This window comes from Arvicanthis niloticus, chromosome 3 (assembly GCF_011762505.2).
Source record: "Arvicanthis niloticus isolate mArvNil1 chromosome 3, mArvNil1.pat.X, whole genome shotgun sequence".
Taxonomy (NCBI): domain Eukaryota; kingdom Metazoa; phylum Chordata; class Mammalia; order Rodentia; family Muridae; genus Arvicanthis; species Arvicanthis niloticus.
In genome coordinates this window covers 49048221-49075392 of record NC_047660.1, presented here as the reverse complement: position 1 = coordinate 49075392, position 27172 = coordinate 49048221, and the positions used below count along the sequence as shown (strand labels likewise).

The window sequence follows — 27172 nt, the reverse complement described above, 5'->3', positions numbered from 1 at the left end:
ATTCAAGATTTTCTAAATTACCAAAAAGTAAGTAACTGATATCAGTCCTTAACAAAACTAGTCAACAATGGTCACTATCGTGGGCATGACCTTGCCAGACTCGTGAGTTAGAGAATGGCTGTCATAATTTAGTGGTAGACTGGAGAAGTTAAGTCCCTTGGCTTTTAACACAGGTATGCATTCATATATTTATTCATTCATTCATTCATTCATTCATTCTCTCTCTCTCTCTCTCACACACACACACACACACACACACACACACACACACACACCTCTCCTCCCCCCCACATAGCTAGCTTTTTGTGGGGATTTTTAAATGCTAGCCCTTTCTGTAACTACTTAGGAACAATTAATGCATAAAATCAACTTCCACTGAATGGCAGTCATAGGGAGGCATCACACATCTCAGTTTCTGTCAGGGCCATGCTATTCAGTGGAAAGTGGCCCTCCCAGCAGTGGCCTCTGCAGGCAAGAAGCTGAGGCTGTCTGGCTGGAGCAGTAACTGAATTCCAAAGAGCAACAGATGGGTCTACTAGGAGACTACTACACCTGAAGCTACGTAACACAACTATGGAAATTGATGCTAAATGAATCTGGCTTGTGGTGTGAGTCTCTGCAACTACTACATCAGTTTATGAGATGTGGGGGAAAGCTGTGATTCAACACAAACTAGCGCCAATGTCTCCAGAGCTTTCCCTGGATACCAGCAAACCTTTCAACATTACTCTGATTTTGCCTGTTTCCCATTTCAGGATCCTGGCTTGCTAATTTGGTATTATTGACCAGGGTTGTTCCCTGGTGAGAACTATTAGCCATGGAGGAGACCATATACATTTAGGGCCCACATTCACTAAAGTTTTCACTGGCTTTTAAAGGGAGACAGTTTCACTGAAACAATCCTGTACCCACTAGTTTTAGAATGTGACATTTACTAGCACCGAGATGCTTTCTAAAGAAAGGTGTGTAAAGTAATAAACTCATTCAGGAATATTCTAGGTCCAATGCTTATTTTCCTGAGGATGAACAAAACAACAACAAATCCAGAAAATCTCAATTCTTCATCTTTTGGTTGAACCATATAAAAGTGTCAAAATGCTCATTCCTCTTGACCTGCAAAAATGGTTATTTTATACGGCTCAACCTAGTATATATAAAAATGATTTAAAATTTTCTCACCATGATTTGTGATTTTTTAAAAAAGATTTCATTTTAAAGTATATGTCTATTTGTCAATGTGTGCATTTGAATACAAGTGCCCATGGAGTCCAGAGAGGGTGTTGGATCCCCTGTAAGAGCAGCAGGTGCTCTTGACACCTCTGACCCACCTCCCCAGACCTCTCTATCATTTCTTGGTTTCAAGGACGGTGCATACTTAAAAACTACCAACAGCACTGCCACCGCCGCCGCCGCCACCACCGCCACCACCACCACTTCTTCCTCTCCCTTCCCCTCCTGCACCACCAGCACCAGCATCATTCTTAAAAAGACTTTATAACAGCCACTGCTTGGGTCATATAGTAGGTTTAGGTACTATATTATGCCAAACTGCCAGAAACTCTTTAGCCTTTTTCCCCTTCTAAGAATGTTAAACTGGATCTTTTACATATACACAGTTTTTCCACACCTACATGTAGGATCCTGCTTTTATGTGTTTAAATTTTATACTGTTAGACATGAAATACTGTTTAAGCCTAATGAGATCTTTCCAGCCTGTACATAAAAAACAAAACAATCCCCTAATAGTTGTCTTTATGCTGCATAACCAGTGTGTTAGACTTCTCAGTGGACTGTTGTGGAGTCTCCTGAGTCAAGAGCTCCAGTGTCACCTGCTGAGATTATATAGGATAGTTTTGGTATATACAGTTCCCAGAAGTTATTAAATAAATATACTGAAAAGTTCTTATCTAGGAGCTGGAGAGATGGTTTGCTTGGTTGTTGCTGTTCTTTGGAGAATCTTCCCAGCAATCAAAGCTTGGATCACTAACAGTCTGCAATGCAGTTCCAGAGGATCCAATGCCCACTGTGGCCCTTCACAAGGCACTCATGTGGTATAGACAGGAAAACACACCGAATAAAATAAATATTTTTAAAATATCCTTTTTAAAATTACCAATAAAATATTTTACATAAAAAAAAAACAAACAACAACAACAACCCACAAACAAACAAATCAGAGACTTTGGCCAGAAGAGAGGTCCTTTTCCTCAACATCAATGACTCCTTCATTGGTTAGAACTTCTGGAATACAGTACTTGACTGAAGCACTTAGTTATCAACAAACATTTGACATTACATTTTATGTTTCACCCAACTGCTCAATGTCAGAGGGTATTCTGAGATTTTTTTTTCATATATTACAAATACATTGCTTTTCCCCAGACAAAGTATGTCTACTGCCATTACTGGTTTGTTTTAAATCTCTCATCAACATGGTTGTGGGTGCAAGCATTCCTAAATCATCAAGGAAGAATGATGGGAAATCTGAAAGATCAGCCTTGGCTATGTAATGAAACTGTCTCAAAAACAAACAAAAAACCCTCATGAAGTAGTTCTGAATATTCATATCATACTGATTTCAAGTACTCAGCAGTACATATTTTTACAACATAATCATGTTAACTTATTCTTTGTTAAATGAGTTTATAACTTTGACTTGTAATTTTTAATTATCCTCCTTATACATTACATCCCAAACAGTTTCTTTCCCTCTACTCCTCTCAGTTCTACCCTCTCCCAGACCCAGTCCCATTTCCCTCTAAAAAACAGAGCAGGCCCCCAAAAGATATCAACCAAACATGATGCAAGTTACAGTAAAACTAGACACAAACCCTTACATCAAGGCTAGAAAGGCAACCCAGTAGGAGGAAAAGGGTTCTAAGTGATGGCAAAAGGGTCAGATATAACCCCAGCTTCCACTGTTGGGAGTCCCACAAGAATATCAAGCTATACAACCATAAAGTACATATATGCAGAGGACCTAGCTCAGACCCATACAGGGTCTGTGTTTGTCACTTCAGTATGAGTTTATAACTTACTTGATTACAATAGTCAATAATTTTGAATGTGCAAGCGGAATACACATATATGTATGCATGCAGCCAATAAATAGGTGCTTTTGGTTATTTTGTTTTGTGAGACAAGGTAGGTCTGCTTGGAACTTACTATGTAGCCCAGAATGTGAACTCACAGCAATTCTGTCATAGCCTCCCAAATGCTTGGATTACTGGCAAGTGTCATGAGGTCCAAATACAGACTTCTTTATTGTAAGGGAAAGGGCCATTTAAATGTCTGTGATACTTGGGGAGAAAAATGAGAACTCTTGTTTTCGTTTTACCCTCAAAATAGGAGGGAACAACATAAGGAATATTATGCCTGTTTAATAATATAACCCATCCCTTATATTATCAAAATTTGTTTTTCCATCTTAAAATTCTTTTCTTCAAACATATGTATTATAGCAAACATACACTTGTAAGAGAAATGTGCTCAGTTATGTGCTCAAATGTGCTCAAAGAGTCAAGGAGCTTATATATTTCTCAGATGATGTGAAGAGTATTTTGGAACACAGTGTCAATCACTCTACAACTCTAACACTACAATTCTAAATATTTTATTTAACTGATGACATTCTAAAGGAACAGCCATAAAATATCAAGTTCTTAATTTCTGATGAGCCAAGGAAAGGCATATTGTATGCCGGATACTTAGAAACATGTTATTTTCAGAATTTTCTTCAAAAATAAAAACAAGAGTGCTGTCGAATATATAGAAAATCCTCTGTTCCTCCACCAACTTCCCCCCCCTCACCCCTGTCTCCGTCCCCTAGACAGGGTTTCTCTGTGTAGTCCTGGCTGTCCTGGAACTCACTCTGCAGACCAGGCTGGCCTTGAACTCAGAAATCTGCCTGCATCTGCCTCCCAAGTGCTGAGATTAAAGGCGTGCACCACCAGTGTCAGGCTTTTTTTTTTTTTTTTTTTAAATTTATTTATTTTTTAATCTGGTTTAAAGTTCTCAAAAATATAGTTCACAGACCCCTGGAGCTTCCTGAGACTTCCAAGATGTCTCTAACACCCAAGCTACTGTACACAATGGCACTAAAATACTTTATATCTTTTAGTTGTACTGACATTTGCACAAATGGTACAGAAAAGGCACTAAAGTAATGGTAGATAATCTAATGGCACTTTAGCACAAACCATGACACTTACTTCAAAGCATATGGACAAGCTTTGAAATAGCCTTTATGAATGATAGAGGTCCTTAAACAGGAAATGAATAAATCCTTTAAAGAAATCTATAAAAACAACATAACAAACAAACAAACAAACAGTAGAAAGAAATGAAAACAGTTCAAGACCTGAAAGTAGAAGCCTACTCAACAAGGAAAACTCTAACTGAGGAAAATCTGGAAATGGAAAAATTTAGGAACCCGAATAAGAACCACAGAGACAAGCCTCACCAGATGGAAGAGAATCTTAGGCACTGAAGACAGGATAGAAAAAAAATGGATACTCCTGTCAAAGAAAATGTTAAATCTAAAAAACTCCTGGCACAGAAAAAAAAAAAAAATCCAGGAAATCTGGGACACTATGAAAAGACCAATTTAAGAATAACTGTAACACACACACACACACACACACACACACACACACACGAATACAGGAAAGAAAATAAATCCAAGTCAAATGCACAAAAGGCACAGAAAATATGTAAAATTTCCCCAATCTAAAGGATATATCTATCAAGGTACAAGAAGCATACAGAACAACCAGAAAAGTCCCCTTGCCACATAAAAAAAAACCAAAAAAAACTCAGATATCCTGCATATCAGATATTTACATTATAATTCATAATAGTTATGAAGTAGTAATGAATAATTCTATGGTTGGCGGTCACTACAACATGAGGAACTGTATTAAAGAGTTGCAGCATTAGGAAGGTTGAGAACCATTGTGCTACAAGAAAAACTCCAATGTAAAGAGGTTAACTAAACCTAAGAAAACACAGGGAATAGATAACCACAAACTAGCAAATAACAGAAGAGGAAGGGAACATACAGCAGCAGCAGCAGCAGCACCACCACCACCAAAGGAAATAACAAGAATCAACAAACACTACTCATTGATATTTCTCAACATCAATGGTCTCAAAAAAAAAAAAAAAATCCACTGTAGGTTTAGATTTTTTTAACATTTATTTTTAATAAGGTGTCTTAAATGTTTTAATGTCTTTTTTAGTCTATCGCCTATTAGAGGGAGTGAAAAGGAAAAGCTACTAGAGTAAAGGAAGATGTGAACCTGTTTAGAAATATTTTTTTGGAGTAATCTAATTTGTGTAGTCATGATATCAGTAGTTTATACAAATTAGTAGTGGAAGCCCAATCTACTTGTAAATATCATTTATGAAACAACAATTGCAGGACTCGAAAACACCACTGATAAACAGCAGGTTGATCTAGAAGAAACTGTAAGGCTCTGCCAATTTGCCTGACTCAGCAGGGGTGGCAAGAAGCCGCCAGAATATCATTAGAAGTTTTTGGTATGTTTTTCTTTATGAAGTCATGACAAATGAGGACCGGTAAGGAATGGTAAGGTGTACTACTACCCAGCGTCAGCAAAGCCTAACCATGACTAGCAAAGAATGGCAAGGTGTACCAATACCACATTCAGTATCAACTACTGTCTGCTGGGCTTTATTTATATCCTTCCTAAAACATCAAATGTTCTCTCAAGTATTTGCTCGAGTAAAATATCACATGTCCTTTTTCTAGGCTGTCTCCAGAAAAACATTGTGGATTTGTTTTTAGTAAAACATCTTTTCACATGTCTGCTTCAGCAAAAACACCCTCTCATAAGACAGCTATTTAAAAAAAAAAAAATCACATCATACAACCAAGTCTCTAATACCCAAATATGCTTCATTCTACCAGAGACACTGGCTCAACCATGTTCACTGCTACTCTATTCATGACTGCCTCAAATTAGAAACAACCTAAACTAGGAAAAAAAATATCACTCCAATTGAGTTATTTCAGACCCAGAAAGACAAATATGCTATACATTTGCCTATATGTGTATTATAGCTCTAATTCAAAGATAACCAACCAACAATTCATAGAAACACAGATGCTAGGTATCGAGCAAGAAACTATGGGGTATAGCTAGACCTTCTTAGGAAAGAGAAATGTTATGGATGAATAGGGAAACTGGAATAAGAGGATCAAATGAGCAGTGGTGAGGGGGATGAGGAAAGAAATATGGGGGAAGACAGTTAAAATTAAGGGCCTTTTGGGGGGAAATCTAATATAGTAGAAGATTCCTAAAATATATACAGGTATAAAAGTGATCTAAATGAAATCACCAAAAAATGGGGGAGACAGAGTCCCAATGGGCATTCTTCTCTGGCCGCCAAATGAAGTTTTCAGTACCAGGATTGGGTTACATCTAATTGAGTTATGGCCAAAGAGGTTCCAGGGGATCTCCAAATAACATTGGTTTCTACCAAGACTATACACAGGTTGCTTTCCACAATCTGACAGAAAGGTCCCATATCTGAAGACATACCCACACGATTCATGTTCTAATGTTTTTAGTACAGGAAGGTACTCTGGACACTCCCAGAGAGGAAATGTAAACACCAAGACAGCCACAAACCCTTTGATCTACAATGGTATCCTACTGCAAGATATTCTAGGGCAATAATGGCACAAAGCTTATGAGAGTAACCAACCAATATCTGATTTGACTTAAGGCCCATTCCACAAGATGGAACCCATCTTTGTGTGACCAAAAATCAGATTAGATAGCTCAGAGACCTAGGGTTTTAAAACCCTCCCCCCCAACAAATGATTCCTAATGATATTCTACTATATTCATAGATCAGTGCCTTGCTCAGCCATCAGCAGCAGCTAGGAATACAGACCACATTATACAGAGTGAAAGATCTTGGAACACTCAGCTCTAAATGAAATATCTCCTTCAAATCCCTCCCTTCATGGCCCAGGAAACCCTATTAAAGAGGGGGTGGTAAAAGTGAAAGAGTCAGAGGGGATGGAGAACACCAAGAAAATAAGGCCACCTAAATCATCTAAATATAAGACTTATCTTATATGTTATTATTTGTTAGAAGTGTATTTTCTTTTTTTTTTTTTTTTTTTTTTGTTCTTTTTGGTTTTTCAATCTACGTTCTAAAATTGTATAATCTTCTTTAATGTTGTAACAAGGGCTCAAAGAAAATCCAAGCTTGAATATTTTCAATACAGTCAAAGACTGTTTAAAACATGTACACTTTACATAATTATTGGCAGATATATTACCATTATCGAGCATACAAAAATTTATACTGACTACTTAATAAATCAACTTTATTTGGGTATATAAAATGTATTTCTAAAACAAATTAAATATTATCTTACCAACAATAAAGTTCAAAAAGATGTAAACTATGTATCAAAAATATTTACTCTTGAGCTGGAGAGATGGTTCAGTGTTTAAGAGCACTGATTGCTCTTCTAGAAGTCCTGAGTTCAATTCCCAGCAACCACATGGTGGCTTATAACCATCTGTAATGGAATCTGATGCCTTTTCCTGGTATGCCTGAAGACAGCTACCATGTACTCATACACATAAAACAAACAAATAAATCTTTAAAAAAATGTTTACTCCTTGAAGACAATGGATACATTGTATAGGTAAAATTCACATCTGTTTATTAAGCTATAACAAGTATCAATATGTGGAGCAAAAAAAAAATATAAGAAGAAATATAAAAATCACTTCCCTATATTATCCACTTTAAATTTTCAAGACTATTTTTCATGTTCCCAGTGAAAAGAATTATGTAACTAAAATCTGTTACCAAAATGAGAAACAAATAAAACTACTCCCAACAAAGTTAATCTGTAGTCAGAAGGGCCATTATCCTAAACATTGAAAAGTGTAGTAAGGGTTTTTGAATGCCCATGCTTCTCATTCTCATTAAGAAGCACATAAGATACCTCAAGAATTATGGCTAATGGTCTTTCCTAAACAGAGGTCCTGAAGAACAGTTTTATCTGCAAGTTCTCTGTGGGGATTTAAAAAGAACAGATTTTCATTTTGTGAGTATTAAAAAAGAAACACAAGTATATTTTGGATCATCTGGTATATCACTTTAGTAATGTTAGGATACAATAACCCATGATTTTAGAATACTTTCTAGTTTGCTGGTGGGCACTGACACACAGGTATACTTGTAACTGAAGGGTAATTAAAAAGGAGCAGAGGCAGGCTAGGTATGTAGAAGACATGTGATACAGAATGGTGGGATTATACTAGGAACAAGAGTTCTTAATACTCTGAATGAAAAATGGGCCATTGCATGACATGGTGGTACCAGCATGTTGAACTCAGGATTTACAGGGTTGTTTATGGTCATCCTGCTTGTTCTGGGTATGATGAAGATGTTCTGTAGTCAGATGGTGCTGATGGTTGCATATCTATGTGACTGTACTGGAAGCCATACTTTCTAATGGTGAATTTTATTTTAGTAAAAACAAAATGAATGTACAGCATTGCAATCAGTATTACAAACAGTATCACCTAGCATGTTAAGTATATGTTTTTAATTTTAATGTAATTGGCTATGTTTAAAATCTATAAATCAGTTTGTAGATTTAAAACCAAAACCAAAACCAAAACCAAAACCAAAACCAAAACCAAAACCAAAACCAAAACACCCAGGCTGGTGAGATGGCTCAGAGGTGAAGAGCACTGACTGGTCATGAATTCAAATCCCAGCAACCACATGGTGGCTCACAACCATCTGAAATGAGATCTGATGCCCTCATATGAGCAAATGGGAGCCCTGAGCAAGTGGGACTAGAGCAAGAGGAAGAAGGAAAGAGGGGGGAACCCCCCCCAAGAAAAATAACCCAATCTTTTCCTCCTAAAAACAAGAGGCAGCCCCAAGGAATTTATACCCAGTTATATGTTTGTCTATATCTATTACATTAAAATCTAAATAGTAAATTGATATTGCATCTTTGAGATACCATTTTCCCTTCTAAAAGGGTCTATATTTTAAGGTTTGAGAAAAACTGACATGAAACTCATAAATATTATCTTTACCTTATTTCTCTGACATTCAGTAATAAAACAGTTTAATAAAAGTGGGAATTTAGTGCAAAAATTGTATATCCTTTATAAATTACTCCAAGGCCTTAGTAATGTCCTTTATCTATATAACATTCTACTGGCAAATACTATGTATTGGTTTCAACATAGTATCTTCTTAGTAAATTCCCATTGTGTCATCAAAGAGGAAGAAAGACATCTAGAATTAGGTACCAATTTCCTTGGTGCTTCAGGATACTTCAGTTTTTGCCTAATCATCTACAGACAAACCTTAGTAGGCAGTGACTTCTACTGGTTTTAGTATTACCTTCCAGTAACTAACAAACATAAAACAAAACAAAACAAAACAAAACAAGAGTATCTGTGCCACCAGCTGGCAGCTATTGCAGAGGGACACTGCAGTGACAAGGAGCAGTGATGGGAACAGAAGGAAACAGCTAGGAGAATCGCTGCAATCTAAAATACCTAGACATGTTTGAAAAGGACACTAGGCTCAGCTCCCGTAGGGCCTGCCAGCAGAACATTAGTTAAACGCCTTTCCTGCTATACGTGAGCACTAACAAGTTTCCTCTTCTGAGAAGAGATCAAAATGCTTCAGCTTGAACACAATGGTTCAAGATACTTTAAAAATCAAATAGTTTGTGTTGTTGTTGTTTTGTTCTGAGCCAGGTCTCACTATGTCGTTCTGGCTGTCATGGAACTTACTATATAGACCAGGCTGGCCTGGAACTCACAGTGATCCGCCTACCTTGCCTCCCAAAGGCTGGGGTAAAATAAAAAGTGGATCATCATGCTGTGCTTCAAGTTTGTTTTAAAAAATAACTGATAGTCAAATAAAATTGGTTGATTAAGGTAATCAATATGTATGCTTCAGAGTGATAATTTACAATCTATAAATAATTGCATAAATTATAGACATTATTCTATACATGTTGAAAACTACAGAAAATACGCAGGTATAAATTTTCTTTGAGACCTTGTTATGCTTACCATTAAAGAATATAATACAATTTGAAACATAGATTTGATGAAGCCTGAGTCTATCAAGACTGATCTAGGGCTTACAACAGAGTAATCTTTTGTTTTTGCTTTTTAAAAAGGCATTTAAGGGACTGTGAAGTTAGTTCATGGGTAAACAGCACTGGTTGTTCTTCCAGAGGACCTGGATATGATATCCAGCACCCACATGGTGGCTCACAACCATCTGTAACTACAATCCCAGGGGAGCAATCTGATGCCTTTTTGTGGCCTCCAAGAGCATCTGGCATGCACATGATACCCAAACATTATAAATATCCATATATACAAAATAAATAAGAACTTAAAACATTTTAATTAACATATTAAAAATATGCTTATTCACTTATGTATGAATATTTATGTGCTATAGTGCCCATGTGAAGCTCAGAGAATAACTACAGGAATCAGTTTTCTCCTTCTGCCATAAATGTTTTGACAGCAAGCACCTTTTATACACTGAGCTATCCTGTGGGCTCCAGCATAAGTTTTGACTGTATTAAGGCACATGACTTGTGTAACAAACATTAAGTTAGACAGTGAGCAGCAGCACAGTAAACCACTTAGCTCTCAACTCTCACTTGCATTTTACCCTCCATACCACCTAGTAAGGAAGGTATTATTTTATACCCAATGGAAACAAAACTAAAACACCTCCAGAAAACTTTACCTACAGAACAGCAGGCATTTCACATCTGTTATTAAGATTCTATGAATCACAGAAATTTCAGTTTGGGAACTGCCAATTGAAAAGTAAAAGCAGTTTTAAACTAAAGTATACACAATATGCAGCTTCCCAATTTCTAAGTCCTATGAGCTATGAAATGCTTAGGAAATGCTGCTTTTCTGGCCCCTTTGGAGATCATTCTTTGCAGACTGTTGATGGTATTATTTAATCCTGGCAAATAACACTGATAAGGGAAGCACTGCATAGAAGTACTCTTTAAAGGGCAGAAAACCAGTGAACTGGATGTTATGCAGGACCACAGATGCTATGGTTCAAACTGTCTCAATGAAGCAAAAAGACAAAGAATCTTCCACTGGCTACATTAATTGATATGGAGTGGCCATGACAGAATAATAATTATTTAGAAGTACCCACAAATGCAATTTAAAAATAAATTAAAAAAAAAAAATGCCAGGAAGAGAATTCTCCCTTGAGCAGAGGCTGGTGATACATACCTGTGATCCTAGCAGCTAAGCGGCTGAGACTGCAGTTGTTACTATCATCATCAGTCTACCCACTAGTGGTTAAGAGTAAAACTGCCTGATAAAACAAAGGTCTATGAGAAATTTAACATTTTTGTTGTTGTTATTACTGTTTTGAAAAGAAAACCTCAGTGTTTAGGAGCACTTGTTGCTCTTCCAGAGGACCTGAGGTTGGATCCCAGCACACATGACAGGAGCTCACAGCCACCTGTAACGATAGCTCTCAGGGGATTCAATGCCCTTTTCTGGCCTCTGTGGGCACCTATACACATGTTGCATACACTTACACAGATACACAAATAAACAAAAAGAAATGAAAACAAAGTTCCCAGCATTACCTAATATGAGTTAGGGAGATAGAAAAGCAACAGAGCTGGCAGGTCAGTTAGCTGGATCTCATCCTCTATACATTCTCCTCTCTGGTGTCCTGACAGGTTTAATGTACTGTGGATTTAGTCAGTATAAAGCCTCAACACCATTTTACATACAAGAAAACTAAAGCTCCAAGGGCTAAAGTTCCTTACCAAGGTTGTACCCTATTCAATATTAAAATTTAGGTATTCCTTCAAATCCAATGCTTGTCTGTTAAACCACACTATAAAAATAAGTAATTTTCCTTAAAGTCCTAACTATGAGAAAGAAGGAAAGACTGTCAAATAGCTACAACTCTGTGCTTTTAGCTTTTAGCAGAAAGGAGGAGTAATAGAAGGCCATACCCTCCAAGCTTCCCCAACAGTACCATCAACTGACCAAGTATTCAAGTACAAGAGACTATGGGAACATCTGTCATTTAAACCAGAGTTTGAGATTAAAACTTTAATCCTGGCTCTCTGGTTATATGGCTTTGGGGGAAAAAAAATTACTTTCCAAATAGTTTGTTAATCTGGAAGAAGCTTGAATCTTGAAATAAAAAAAAAAACATGAAAATACTCTGTAAATTAGATTGAGTGAGTCAGGTGTGGGGGTACACACCTTCAATCCCAGTATTACCTAGGCAGAGGCAAAAGGATTTCTGAGAATGTGAACCTGTCCTGATCTACACAGTAGATCAGTCAGGGCTACACCGAGAAGAGCCCCTAAGTAAGTAAAGCAAGCAAGCAAGCAAGCAAGCAAGCAAGCAAGCAAGCAAGCAAGCATTGGGTCCAACAATATGAAAAACTAGTATGCTTCAAATTTTCCTGCCACAAACATCAACAGCTGGTATTTCAATAAGCTCAGCAGAAGAGCTCTTGCCTGGCATGAGTAAGATGCTGAATTGATCCCCAATATCACACACAAACAAGCAGACAGACAAAACCTTGGGCCACGCACAAGTAAAATACCAATCTTACAGTTTTTGTTCTGGAAAACAGCAAAGGGTAGGGGTGGAAGAACAAGGGAAGTATAGGGACACACACATGTGTGAGGTGACTCTCATGGAATAACACTGAGAAAGGAAGTCACAGGTAAAGGAACACACACACAGGGGAGGGAGGTGACTCTCCTGGAATAAACACTGAGAAAAGAAGCCTGCATCACAAAGACAGAGATACAGATCCAATACAAAGGTTAAGAGGACTGTACTAACAGAATCTGAAAAACTTCTTGGGGGTTGGAGGGAGCAAGACTAGATCTTGATTCAACATGGTTTTCATCAGATACAAGCAAACCCAACAAAACATGCATTTCTTCTTTTTTCATACAAATGACAACATAGAATAGATTCAATCAAAGAACATTACATTTTCTTAATGAAAAGTTTAGGTGCTGGGCAGTGGTGGTGCACGCCTTTAATCCCAGCACTTGGGAGGCAGAGAGAGGCGGATTTCTGAGTCCGAGGCCAGCCTGGCCTACAAGAGTAAGAGTGAGTTCCAGGACAGCCAGGGCTGTACAGAGAAATCCTGTCTCAAAAAAAAAACAGGAAAAAAAAAAAAGTTTAGGTTACTGTAAAATACTAGAATAGATATTAAGAGCCAATTTGAATTAAACATTAGGTTATATTTTTATGACATAGTAAGTTGTGTGTACACAACATGGATTTGCCTTGAGCACACATATGCTAACATATAACTTCAACTTAAGTACACAGATGGACCATTTCTAGTCTGAAAACCCAAAGTACGAAACTTTCTAAAGACTGGTATGAACCCACAAACAGAAGATTCTATTAGTGACCTTAAGTGAGGGTTCACAGTGCAAGTACGCCAAAAATACTATATAAAATAACTAGACTATATGCAAAAATTAATACAGAACAAATTTGATGCTTAAACTTCAGTCCTATCTCTAAGATTTTACAAAATATATGGCTTACAGTCCAAAATGCAAACAAACAAACAAACAAACAAACAAAAAAACCAAACACCCCCCCCCCCATCACACATCTGAAATATTCCTGGTGCTAAGCCTTTTGAGAATGGCTACCATAGTGAGTGCAGTGCTAAGAGACCGTCATGAAGGAGAAGGGCATTTTACTGAAGGACACTATTTACTACCGCAAAGGTCCTTATTTTTGTTCGTTCTTTCTTGTTTATGTTTTTTTTTTCTTTTTTTTTTTTTCTTTTTGAGACCGGGTCTCTCTACATATCCCCTGCTGTCTTAGAGTTCAAATTCACTATGTAGACGAGGCTGGCCTGCAACTCAGAAATCTACCAGCCTCTGGGATTAAAGATGTGTGCTACCACACCTGGCTTAATATTATTTCGGGTTTTTTTGTTTTTGTTTTTTTTTTTAGTATTTTACTTTAATTGTTTGGTTTTTGGAGACAAGGTTTCTCTATGTAGCTCCGACTGTTCTAGAGTCTTGAACTCATCGATTCACGTGCCTCTAACTCCTGAGTGCTAGGATTAAGGGTGTGTGCCACCATGACTTGTTTTATACTATTTGTTTAAAGAGCAAATTCTAACAAGAAGCCAAGCTGAAATTTTTTTTTTTTAATTAACCACATAGATAATCTGTTTTGGCATATACTTTCTTAATCTTTTTGCTATTATAACACCCCTGCAACTGAAATTTAGATGGTACACAAATTTGAGAGATGGCTTAATGGGTAAAAAGCAGTGGCTGCTCTTCTGCAGGACATAGGTTCAGTTCCCAGCACCCAAATGGCAGCCACAACTCCAGTTCCAGGGATCCAATGCCCTCTTTTGGCATCTGTGGATACTAGGCACATATATGGTACACACACATTAATGCAGGAAAGCACTCAATACACATAAAATAAAAATAAATAAATCAAATTTTATTAGCCTGACAGATATTATTCAGATAAATACAGACATATAGTAAAATTACTGTATTCACAAATGAAAGAGTCTAAATATTCAGCTATGAGTAAATAAAAACATCAGTAGATTGTCAGAAAAGTGTTAACTTACTGAAAATCTTCTCTTAATATACCCATATTGTAATAAAAAATAAAATACTCAACTTGAAGCAAACTACTGTTCTACACAATTAAGTCTACTTACTTATTATATTTAAAATTTTTTATTTTAACTTTATGTTTGTGGGTGTTAAAATGGTATATCATATGTTCAGTTGGTGCCCGTGGAGGCCAGAAGACGCTGTGGGATTGCCTGTAATTGGAGTGAGACAGTTATAAGCCACTATGTGGGTGCTGGGAATAGAACCTGGATCCCTTGGAAGAGTAGCTAGTACTCTTCAATGACTGAGCCATCTCTCCAGCTGCCATCTCTGTTTAAAAACAAGGGTCAGGACAATATTCTAATGTTAAAAAAAAGTACATATGCCTGGTGAACTAATGATTTATAAAGCATTGAAGCCTCAAAATACAGGAATTTTCAAATTATAGTACATTATTAGAGAACAGTAAAAATACTAACATAAAATCCAGCAAAAAGCTGGAGTCAGAGAGACAGTCCTATGGTTAAGAGGCCTAATTGCTCTTCTAGAAGACTGGGTTTGACTCCTAGCATCCACATGGTTACTCACAACTGGCTCTATGTCTAGTTCTAGGGGATCCAATGCCCCCTTTTGGCTTCTGCAGGCACAAGACACGATTGTGGTGCAGAGACATACATGAAGGCAAAATATCAGTACACATAAAACATTAATAAAAAAAAAAATAAGAAGACAATTTACTTCTCTTCTAAAGTCCTAGAATGTGACTTGTGTCTATTGGCAGAACAGTACGACAGGATATCGAACATAAAGTAATGCTTTCGTACTCCATAGAGACATGTCCTTGAGTTCCTAACAGGTTAACAGCCAACTAACTTTCCTTGAATGGTCTTATTCTGACCTTTATTTCTTTAGACTCATATCACATACATAATGAACAACCTATAATTTTGAGACTAGTATTTTACTACTTAGAATCTCCTCTGGCCTAGTTACATGTAGCCTAACTCCTGATACAAACATTTGAAAGTTAGGAAGAATGAAAGAGAAGACAAGAGATATAGGAACAAAAAAGGACACAGAGTTCTTACTGACATAAAAATCCACAAGAAAGCTTCTCATCTCTCCTTATCTCTTCCCATGAGAAAACCCTGAACACACTCTGAACTCTTTTAGAAGGCTCAATAAGGCAGAAGCATATGAAAATTCAAAACAGAACATTAAAGAAAAAAAGATAAAAGAAATCAGAAATACTTAATCTTGGAGCACTGTACTTTGATTCTGAGAAGAAAAAAAAAATCATAGTTCCATATTTATTCTCTAAAAAAAGTGAGAGAATCCCAAGTAGATACTTCTTAAGAGGCTTGGCATACACACCCCACACTGCTGGTTCTTCTTAGTCTCTGGAAATCTAAAGCATTTTCAATTCATTTTTCAAACTTACACTGCTATATAAACTATGAAAAACACTTTTCAGGAAAATTAAGTCAGCAAATAAGAACGACCAGACAGATTGTGATGTAAAAGATTTAAAACAATCTTCTTATAGAAGTTTTAAAAAGAAGTCTTTTCTGGATATTTCCAAAACAAGTTGATGAGGGACAAGCAGATGAGGTCAATTTAGAAAAGGGAATGGGTTTCTTGCCTATAGTGTGTAAAGCCCTAGGTTCATCCCTGGATCCTACTAACAACGTCCATCCATCTATAGACATAAAAGAAATCAAAAGCAGTTTACTGTTAAATTACCTTTAGCTGCTGTAGTGTTTAGATAGCAGAGAAGCAGGAAGATCCCTGTGAGATGGGGGCCAGCCTGGTCTCCACAGCAAGTTATGAGTCAACCAGGGCTACATACTGTGACCATCTCACAAACAAACTTACTCAAAACAAGATTTGCTTTCATTTGCCTCAATATAAAACAAACAAAAAACTTTAAGAGGTCACAGTGATCAATGTTGTATAGTTTATGCAAACCCCCAAGAATATGAGCTCTTCTTGCATAAAAGCATTCTAATTTTAGTACTGTCACAAAGACTTTGCTCTTGACAATGGTAACAGACTCTGAATTTACTTGTCCTGATTAGTTTTATGTCATTTTGACTCAAGCTAGAATCATCAGAGAGGGAGCCTCAGTTGAGAAAATGCCTTAATAAGATCCAACTGTAGGACAACATTTTCTTAGTGATTGATGAGGGAGGACCCAGCCCATTGTGGGTGATGTTATCCCTGGGATGGTGGTCCTGGGTTCTATAAAAGAGCAGGCTGAGTAAAGCATAAGGAGCAAGCCAGGAAGCATCACCCTCAGTGGCCTCTGCAACAGCTTCCTGCCTCTAGGCTCTTGCTCTGTTTGAGTTCCTGTTCATCTCCTTCATGGATGAACACTGATGTGGAAGTATAAGCCAAATAAACCTTTTCTTCCCCACATTGCTCTGGTCATGGTAGTTCATCATAACAATGATAACCCCAACTAACACAGAAACTGGTACCTACCAGGATACTGGGGTACTGCTGTAACAGATCTGATCACATGTTTTGAGGAGGATTGTGGGAGGACTTTGGAACTTTTGGCTAGAAGGGTCATTGAGTATTCAACACTTGGTAAGCTGTTCTGTGGAAGCTTGGAAGATGACTGTTGAGAGCAATACAGACAATGGGGCTTGGCTTGTGACAATCCAGAGGTGAGTAGGAAAGTTACTTAAAGATTCTACTGGGGCTGCTTCATATTGTGAGTTAAGGATGTGTGGTTCTGGTTAGTGAGGCTGAAGAACTGGCTGTGATAGTGAAATCTTTGCTGGGATCATTGATACTAGTCAACTGAAGCTGAGAAATTAGCAGTGATTATGCAGAGACCAGCATCAATGAGGTGAAATCTGAAAAGCAAATGCTGATGGGATATCTGTGTTCAAATGTATGTAAGTACCCCACACTCCATTCTTGAGACTCACCTTACTCACTGCTTCAGTATTCTACTCATACACACTCCACTCGGCAGCCGAGACAGACGGGAGCCTGTTTTCTGTCCACATTCATATCACTATTAATTGTTTGAGATAGTTTTAAGAAATAAGGGAATGAGGGCCTGAGAAAGCTACCTGCCATTGAGTTGTGGTGTACAAAAACCTGCACCATACACATACACACACAAAGCCATGTATATATATACTATACTTGTCAACCCACACCTGTTGGGTTAGCCTCTATCTTCTACCCCAGCTACTACATCTCAAGCTCTATTTGTTTCTGGTGTATACTATTGCTTCGCTTCTTACTTTGTCTATGCTGTATCAGTTTTCTCTGAGTTTGCCAGTTTCTGCAACCTACCAGGTTTCTTCATGTTTGGTCTCTTCTTACCACCAGCCTCATTCCTCACTTTACTCCTTTTTACTTCTATTCTCCTGGAATAGTCCAGGAATGCGCAACTTTGCATACGGTACTCTCTTTGCAGGTGTGTACTTATCAGCTTGGAGACTGCTAGGTACTTTTAGATCTAGCTTGACCACCCAACCACTTTAGGGGAAGAAGGCTTTCTTGGCTCAGTGAAGGAAAACTGACACTTGTGTTTCATGTTCTATGTGTACATATGTATATCCCTGATATCACTTCATAACTGTTAGAAGTGTACATCTCTAGCTATTAATGTCTTATTCTCATCTATACCCTCACGTGCCTAGCAATCTTGATGCAGATTATAATTTTTAAAAACCAGATTAGTAAATGTTCACTAATGCCTGTATTTACCCATCATTTCTTTACCTTACCAAATCACCAATACATTGATTCTGTTCTAAACAATGCCAGTCCGTTACTTAGGTGGCACATTTAAGGGACATCTGAAAAACATCAAGACAGGTAACAATGTGACAAGTTATATCTAAAATCAGAAATGGCAGGAGCTGTTTTATCATTAACCTTCTAAAAGCTTCTAAGACACCTTTATGTTTGTGACATATTTTTGTTTACACCTACATAAAGAATTATCACCATGTTTAGTTCTGCTAAGTCCTTTGGGCAAGAAACATTAAGTTGATTTTTTTTTAAGTTCTTAAATTTCATTTATCAGTATACTGCTTCTTGTCATCACTTGGTCAAGAGGACAGAACACAATGTAGGAAATAATCTTAAGTAAGTTACCCAATACATCTATTTGTATTCAAACACACTTGAAAGGATACTTTAGCTTATTTTTATTGGCCTATGGACACACCACTTTTGAACTCATGTTCCACTTCTGCATATTCTTTGGTCCAAAAGCACACTTATTCTAGATTAGCACTGTTCAGAAGGAATGTCTAGGATAGGAGGAGGTGGCTCAGTTGATAAAACATTGCCACACAAGAATGAGGACCTGAATTTGGATCCCTAGTACCCACACAAAAAGTCAGGTGCAGTGGGAGGTACCTATAACTCCAGTGTGGAGGAGGCAAATAAAAGAGTAATTCTGGGGCTTGCTGGCCAGCTAATATTGCCAACTTGGTGAGCTCTAGGTTCAGTGAGACCTTGTCTGAAAAATAAGGTGGACAATGATTGAGAAAGATATCCTATGTCTACCTCTAGCCTGTACATAAACACACACACACACGTCCATGATAATGGAAATATTTTGTATTTGCATGATGTACTATGACAGTCATTAGACACATAGTATGACTAAATAACTTAATTTTAAATTTAACTAAAACAGTGACTTGTGGCTAGAGGTTATCATTTGGACAGTGCAGCAGACATCCCAGAATGGCACAGCACACAAAATGTATTAAGGAATCTTTGAGTTTGGTTCCTGCCAATCTGGGCTTCGGTTACAGACATGCTGGGTTAGTACTCACCCTTCCCAAAATTCAGGCAATAGAAGTGAGGTGTGACATTTTCCCAAATACATCAGAAATCTGCAAGCTCCTGTGAAGGTCAAATGATGAGATCCTTCTTTCCCTAACTTCATTAAGTCTGACAGTTGCAGCCATTATACTCGTATCTAAATCTTCCAATGGTTCTCCAGTCTTCTGGGGATAGCAGGTCTTTATTTAGTCAATCCATTTCAAGGAAAATTCCATTACTAACATCTCTACAATACCTATCTTATAGAATGGCGCTGAATGTCAAATGAGAACACTATAAAATGGCAAGCACCTAAAAGCCCAATTCGTGCTAATGTGTAGGTAATTTCTACTTCTGTTTTCTCTCAAATATATCCATATTATTTTTATGGCAGTAAAAGCATGGGCATACATAGCAGTACATATTTGTGTGAAGTGGTCAAGAGCCAAGGATGCAGATATAAGAATTACTAAGGGTCTAGTTTTTGTGGTTAACAATTCCTTTCCCTTCCAAATGACTTTAATATATGCTCCTGTCCTGGACAGTTTTATGTCAACTTGACATAATAAGCTAAAGTTGTCAGAGAGGAGGGACCCTTAATTAAGAAAATGCCTCCATAAAATGGGGCTATAGGCAAGCATGTAGGGCACTTTCTTAATTAGTGATTGATGGAGGAAGGCCCAGCCTACTGTGGGTGGTACTGGGTAGGTGGTTCTGGGTTCTATTAGAAAGCAGGGTGAGCAAGCCATGAGGAGCAAGCCAGTAAGCAGCACCACTCCAAGTTTCTGCATCAGCTCCTGCCTTGAGGTTCCTACCCTCTCTGAGTTCCTGCCTTGATGTGCATGTGTAAGCCAATTTCTTCTCCAATATGCTGTTTGGTCCTGTTTCTTTGCAGCAACACAAACTCTTAAGTCAGCTCCCTCATGCTATCCTCATTCTATTAAGAATTTCCTGCTTTTAAAGAGGCTATAAGTAAAACTGAACTGCACTCTTCAGAGGTACTGTACTGTGGGGAAAGAGTAATTAACAATCCCATATTCAGAGACATGTTGACAAAAGCATGGCCTCTCATTATGAAGTCTTAACTCTATAACCCAGGCGTTTATTAAATCTCCAATTCACACAGAAAACCCTGAAGGTAGAGCACCACATTTGTGCATCCTTTCCAAGTCCCCACAACAACAGGACACAGATGGTTTATGTTAGTCACTATAAATCATTCTCAAAAATGTAATTCATAGTCCAGCTTGGTTGCACAAACTACTTGGGAGGCTGAGGCAGGGTTATCTGTGAGATTGAGGCCAGCCTGGTCTATAGAGCAAGTTTCAGTGAGGGTTACACAGAGAAACCATGTCTCAAAAACAAAAAAACAAGCCAAGCAGTGGTGGTGCACGCCTTTAATCCCAGCACTTGGGAGGCAGAGGCAGGTGGATTTCTGAGTTTGAGGCCAGCCTAGTCTACAGAGTGAGAGTGAGTTCCAGGACAGCCAGGGCTACACAGAGACCCTATCTCAAAAAACCAAAAACGAACCAAAAAAAAAAAAAAAAAACCCAAACAAACAAAAACAAAATAAACCCCATCCATCCATCCATCCATCCATCCAACCAACCAACCAGAGGAGGTGGAGAGAGATATTGTTAATTGTTAATGGGTTACGTGTGTATGGCTCTTACATATATGCAAGGCCCTGTTGTCAGCCTCTGCTACTGTGGGATTAAAAAAGGAATGACCTTCCACTAAGACCAAAAGGTCAAAAGAGAACCATTTGTAAATAACTCGTAAAGTTAATAAAATGTTGTGGTCATTTATACCTATAGAGGACCACTACCTTAAACTATAGTTGTAAGTCTCATGAATAACTTTAAATTATGGGCAAAATTTTGTGTAGGCACACTTCCTTTTTCTCTCACCAGAGTACTCACACAGCTTCCAATTCATTCTCAAACATGAGTAAGCTGAATAACTACTGTGTTTCCCCTGGCCTTCCAGTTGAATTGAAGTTACTAAGCCTTAGCTGAGAAAGCATACTTAAAAACTAAGTAACTAAATGACAGGGTAGGAGTTATCTGGAAGCGAGTGGTGGTGTGACAAGGTACAAGTAGGGGCATCAGGAGGGCTTCTGAGTACTAACAATATTAATTTAGAAGCTGGTTACAAAGGAATATAGTCACTTGATGAAATTTCATCAAGCTAAATAATGAAATTTCTTTACCTATCTTTAGGTAGACCATATTTTAGTAACTTAGAAAAGAAACAAAGATGAGTCACTCATACTGAGTAGACATTATTTAAAAACTTTGTAAAATGGTATACTAGGTGAGGCTGGTGGTGAAGAACTGAAGCCTCCTAACAGCAGCTGGTGTGGAACTAAAGCCCTCACTCCAACCAAGAACCTACAGGGAACTGAGCAGATTCAGTGCATGTGAATGAAATAGAATTGAAAAAGAAGGTACATTTGAAAGCAGATTCTCCATCCTCAGTCAAGCCTTGAAACTGCAGCCCCAGCCGACAGTGCAGATTGTACACTAGACCCTGAACCAGGACCATTGAGATAAGCCACTCCCAAGTCCCTGACCCTGAGAAAATCTGTGAGATAAGATGTCTGGCATTAAAATAAGAAAAAAAAAAATTCAAAACACTATCTTCTTTACACATATTGAAGGGAGCAAAGTAGCTGTACCTACAGAGAGCTGTTAGCTTATTGGCTTAAATAGGCTATTCTCCCTTCTTGAAGGGCAATGGTACAATACTGCCTCTAAAATCTAACCCGGTCAGAAATGCAGCTGGTGACTATGGAAGCTACTCCCTGTAAGATACAGACAGGGATTTCCTTGATGCTTCTATGATGTCAATCCAAATCAGAGACTATTTTATCCTAGCCATACTCTGTTTTACTGCTTAGTGTTTTAATGGTAACACACACATACATACACACACACACACACACACACACACACACACTGTTCTCAAGGCTTTTCTCATAGGAGGAAATCTAACAAATAACAGAGTTATCAAGTAAATACAAACAGGAGATTCTAAGATAGACATACTTGCCTGGCAAATATGCCTGCAGAATAGCACACTCCTGCAGCTCTAGCTATTTAGGAAGCTGAATGGGAATCACTTGATCCTGGGAGTTCAAGGCCAGCCAGGACATCACAGGGAGAGCCCATAACAAAAATAAAATAAATTATAGACATTATTTTGTAAATTCCCATTTGAGAGGGATTTGGGGAAGGGAACCATGCACTGAAATGAGTTCCCTGTCTCCATCTGTGTGGCAAGAGCCTGCTCTCTGATGTTTGTGCAAAAAACAAAACAAAACAAAAAACAAACAAACAAAAAAAACAAAACAGTATTTAGTACTTCAGCTTCAGGCTCCTGGGTCTTTCTCATTCTGCATCTTTTACACAGCAAAAGTAAGAATTTTGGTACTAATATGTTTAGTTGAAAAAGTTATATGAAAGTTACTATTATTTTCTTGTAGAGTTCTCAAAATGGACTTACTGTGCTATCCTCTCCTTGCACATTTCAAAAACCTGAAACAATCACTTTTGCTATATAATCAGGCTAAATTTTTGGACTCTGTTAAATTTTAACCTGCCAGCTGTACTGATTCTTCATAACTTCCTAGAGTTACACTGGCAGTCAATATTTAATTACTGCACCTGAAATTTCAAACTATGATTACTTTGCAAAGTCTTTCCTGTTACATAGTTATAAAGTAGAGCTCAATAACACATCAAAACTCCAGAATTATTCTTTTATTAAATTTGTATGTCTAATACATGTACATACTAAGCAACCTATTTAATATACAATTATACTGGATTCCTTCCTTTTTGTCTCAAATTCCTGTTAGCTATTAAAGTTAGCAAGTTCCTTCTTAATCTTTGCAATATCGCCATTCTCTGAGTCATCTTTATTTAGTTGCATTAACAAGCTAGTATGGGAAGACACTGAATTGCTACATCACCTCCACTTTATATAACTTTATATAACATTCTCTCTTTTTCTCTCTGCTTATCTACCTACCTATCCATCCATCAAGACTGCATAGTTTTAGTCCCCCACCCCCCCACACCAGGTAATGCTTTGTTAACTATACTATTCAAGGTTAGATCACACCTTTTAAGTAAGAAAATCATTACATTAAGGCCACTCTTCTAAAGACTCTTGACTATGACAATAACAGGGCTCAAAGACAAACCAAGTATTATAATTTCTCCATGACTAAAGTTTCACAGCACTTAAAATCTTCAATAAAACACAACCTGGCACACACCTATAATCCCAGCACTTCAGAGGTGGAGGAAGGAGGATCAGAAGTTCAAGGCCAACACTTGTCTACATAGGAAGTTTGAGGTCAGATGGGGACTCCATCCAGCCCCTCACACACATACCCAAAAGAACCCCAAGCCTACATACCTTAGAAAGATAATGTCTTAAGATTTCAGAAGCCTGAGAAAATCTGTCATAACACTTACTTGTCACTAAGAGGAAAAAAAAACTGCTCACCCTGGTGGTTCCACAAAAGTATAGGTATATTCTATGTGGTTCTACGCATGCAGCTGTAGACTCCTTTAGTAAACTGTGTGCAATAGTGTGATCAGGTACATCCTTCAGTGTTCTGCAGACTAGTTTCTAACTGACCCGGGAAGAATGTGTCTTTTCCATGGAAAAGGTTTATATTAAAATACTAGTGTAAAGAACCTAAATATCCAATACTAACACTTAGCTTGTTGGTCTAATAAAATAAAACCCAGCATGTCCCAGCAGTCCAAATTACTTCAGAGTGACACATTATAGTCTTGAGTCTGCTTCCCTTCATTTAGAAGTTGATTAAGTCTTACTTTGGTCTACTTAGTTTTGGGTAGGTGGGAGAAAAACATCCTTCTAAAAAATGAGACCTTTCTTGCAGCAAAAGGGCTATGAAGGCAGCCTTGATGCATTTTGACATTCTAACGAGCAGTGATAGCAGCACTGCTTTAAAAGAATCCTGTTCTGGAGGACTCCACAAACAGACACTTCTTTAGAGGAGATAGAACCCATAGATGGATGCTCATTTAAAAATTAAAAAAAAAAATTCTAAATATGAGGGTGCATGTACATATGCATACCATGTGTGTACCTGATGCCTGTAGAGGTCAGGTGTCTGGTGCCCTAGATGTGGAGTTCTGGATATCTGTGGGTAACCATGTGTGTGCTGGGAGCCATGTCCCTTACCCTCTCCTCTATATCCGCATATACACATGAATGCACATATAGCTTTGAAACTAATAACTTCCCCTGCACGCCCCAGAGCATTGTCCATGAGCTCTATTCTCAAGGTCCTGGGTTTGAGCCCTAGCACAAACAGAAAGTTCTGGAATACTTACTGTACACCCCAACCCCTTAAGCAGAAGCTGGACTCGAAATTCAAAAAAACTTTGGTTTTTGGTTCACCTGGGCTTACTTTAAGCAAGTCTCACGGCAGTTCTGTGCTTTGGTTCTGTTCCCATAAGTAACCACACTACCTACTTTTTTAAGATGAAAAAAAAAAAAAAAAAAAAAAAAAAAAACACAGGAACACCTTCATGTCTTTGTAGTAGAAACAGCTACTACTGTACCTTGGACACTATTACTATATTATCACTGTCGTGTTTTACTGCTCCTTCTGAAACAGGCCACCACACTGCCTCAAAACACGAATCTTGTCTTCTATTTGTGGTTAAGTTTTGTGATATAATTCTACCCTGATTAAATCCCTCCCACTCCAGATTGCAACTCCACCAATCTCAAGCCTTCGAAGTGAGTCTTTAATCAGTCTCTTCTCTGCTAAAGAAACAACTAGAAGTCTCACCATTCCACTTTCTTTGAACATACTTCGAATAAGATTACTCTTAGAACTCAGGGAAAGATGCCACACAGTATGCAAAACACAGGCGACTCTGCTCGCTAATCTTTACTTACCCCAAACCTGCGGGGTTTGTTACATACAAAATCCGAAGGTTCCTGACAATGGATCTGCATCAGAGTATCAGAAGCCCCAGATAGCAAAAACTTTACCTAGTTTGCAAGAAACAGCTTGCACTTAGCTCCAGCTACTAGTGGGTTAGGTGTGAGCTCCCCCCCCCCCCGCCTGTGTTATTCTATAAGGAAAAAGTGGTGGCTTGGCCCCAAAGCATCCCCCACCGCTCAGCTCCGTAGCATGATCAAGACCCTTCGGAGGACTGTGTGCACCCAACCCAGCAGCTCTGGTTTCAGACACACCCCCCTCCACCCCATGTTTCACTGGAGGTGTGGGCGCTCAACTCCTAGGCTATGGCAAGGGGGACACGAGGGGAGGCGAGCAAGGCCTCAGCTCCCATTTTGGAGGACGGGGGTGCTCGGGCCTCTTGGCTGTGCCAATGGAAAGTGGGAGCGGAAGGCGTTTCGGGGCAGAGGTAGAGGGCCAGACAGGGAAAGGGGTCTCCCGGATTCGGGGGCGTGAGGAGGAAGGCGACCGGAAAGAGTCAGGAGAGCGGGGTTCGCGTGGTGAGGCTCCCTTTTTGTTAATCACGGAGGGCCGGCGGTGTGACCTGGGGGGCCCCTTAGGACAGTCAGCGAGGGGTCCTCTCGCTCCCGGTTTGGAGGGTTCCCCAAGGGCTGCGCGGAGGCCTCGGGCCGCGGCTGTGCGCGCCCGCTGACCAGTCCGCCCTTCCAGCGCCTCGCGTGAGGCGTGGGGCCGGGTGGGAGGGGATGGAGGAGGCCCCCGATCCGGGAGGCGGGAAAGGCCCCGCGCTGCGGGACGGGCGGCGTCTCGGCCGCCCCGAGCGGCGGCGACGCGGCCTGTCGGGCCCCGGGCGGGCTCGAGCCCCGGGGCCCGCGTGCGCCCCGCACTCGGTGGCCCCGCTCCCGCGGCCACCCCCTCCCCCGGCGCTCGCTCACCTGCACATGATCCGCCATTTTGCTCCATTCATGCTCCTCTCAGGCCCCCCCTCCCCCCCAGCGCGCACCTCGGCCGGGGCTGCCGCCGCCGCTGCCGCCGCCGTCGCCGCTGCGCCTGCGCGCTGGGGGCTCGGCGCTCTACGCTCGTGGCGTAGCGCCGCTCGGCTGCGCAGGCCCCGGCCGGCCGGCCTGGGTTGGAGAATGCGCAGCGTGGCTGGGACGGCGTAGAGGCGCGGGCAACGTCAGCGGCCCGGAGACGCCGGGTGGGAGGAAGCGGAGGGCCGTGGAAGCGCAAGGGAGGGGAGCTGGGGGAACAAAGCTTTGTTTACATGGGTTTTAAAGGGGCCGCGCTCGAACTCGCGCGCGGGCCAGCACTGCGTGGAAGTGGACCACGCTGCCTGTCGTTCCGTGTGCTGTCACAGCTCCACCCTGCACTCTGCACCCGGGGCATTGCCTATCCACGTGCTTGACTTGCCTCTGGACGTTCCCGCCCCAGGGCCAAAGACCTCCCACCTGAGATACCTGCACCTTTCACGGCTTCCCGGGACACCGTCCTTAACTGGGCCGCGATTGCGTTTGTGCTTTTCTCGCCTGTTCTACTGGAACAGGGTCATTGTTTTCTGATCTAGGTTTCACCAACAACCCCAGTAGCAACCGCCTTGTTTTTTATTAATGTCTTTTTCTCCTCCATTAAACAGCCATGGATATAGCGGCCAAATACTGATGATCAAAAATGTAACACGCCGCCGTTTAATTTTCGAAATTGAATG

At 39.5% G+C, this 27172-nt stretch overlaps 1 protein-coding gene across 1 annotated transcript in view; it reads right to left on the bottom strand.

Annotated features, from left to right (window-relative positions):
* Xpo7 (exportin 7) overlaps positions 1-26560 on the bottom strand; it is an 81154-nt gene extending 54594 nt beyond the window's left edge. The window contains exon 1 of the mRNA XM_034497603.2: positions 26403-26560. Within this exon, the coding sequence (XP_034353494.1) occupies positions 26403-26420 (18 nt within the window). The 5' untranslated portion in view covers positions 26421-26560. The remainder of the gene's footprint in view (positions 1-26402) is intronic.
* Positions 26561-27172: the final 612 nt, after the last annotated feature.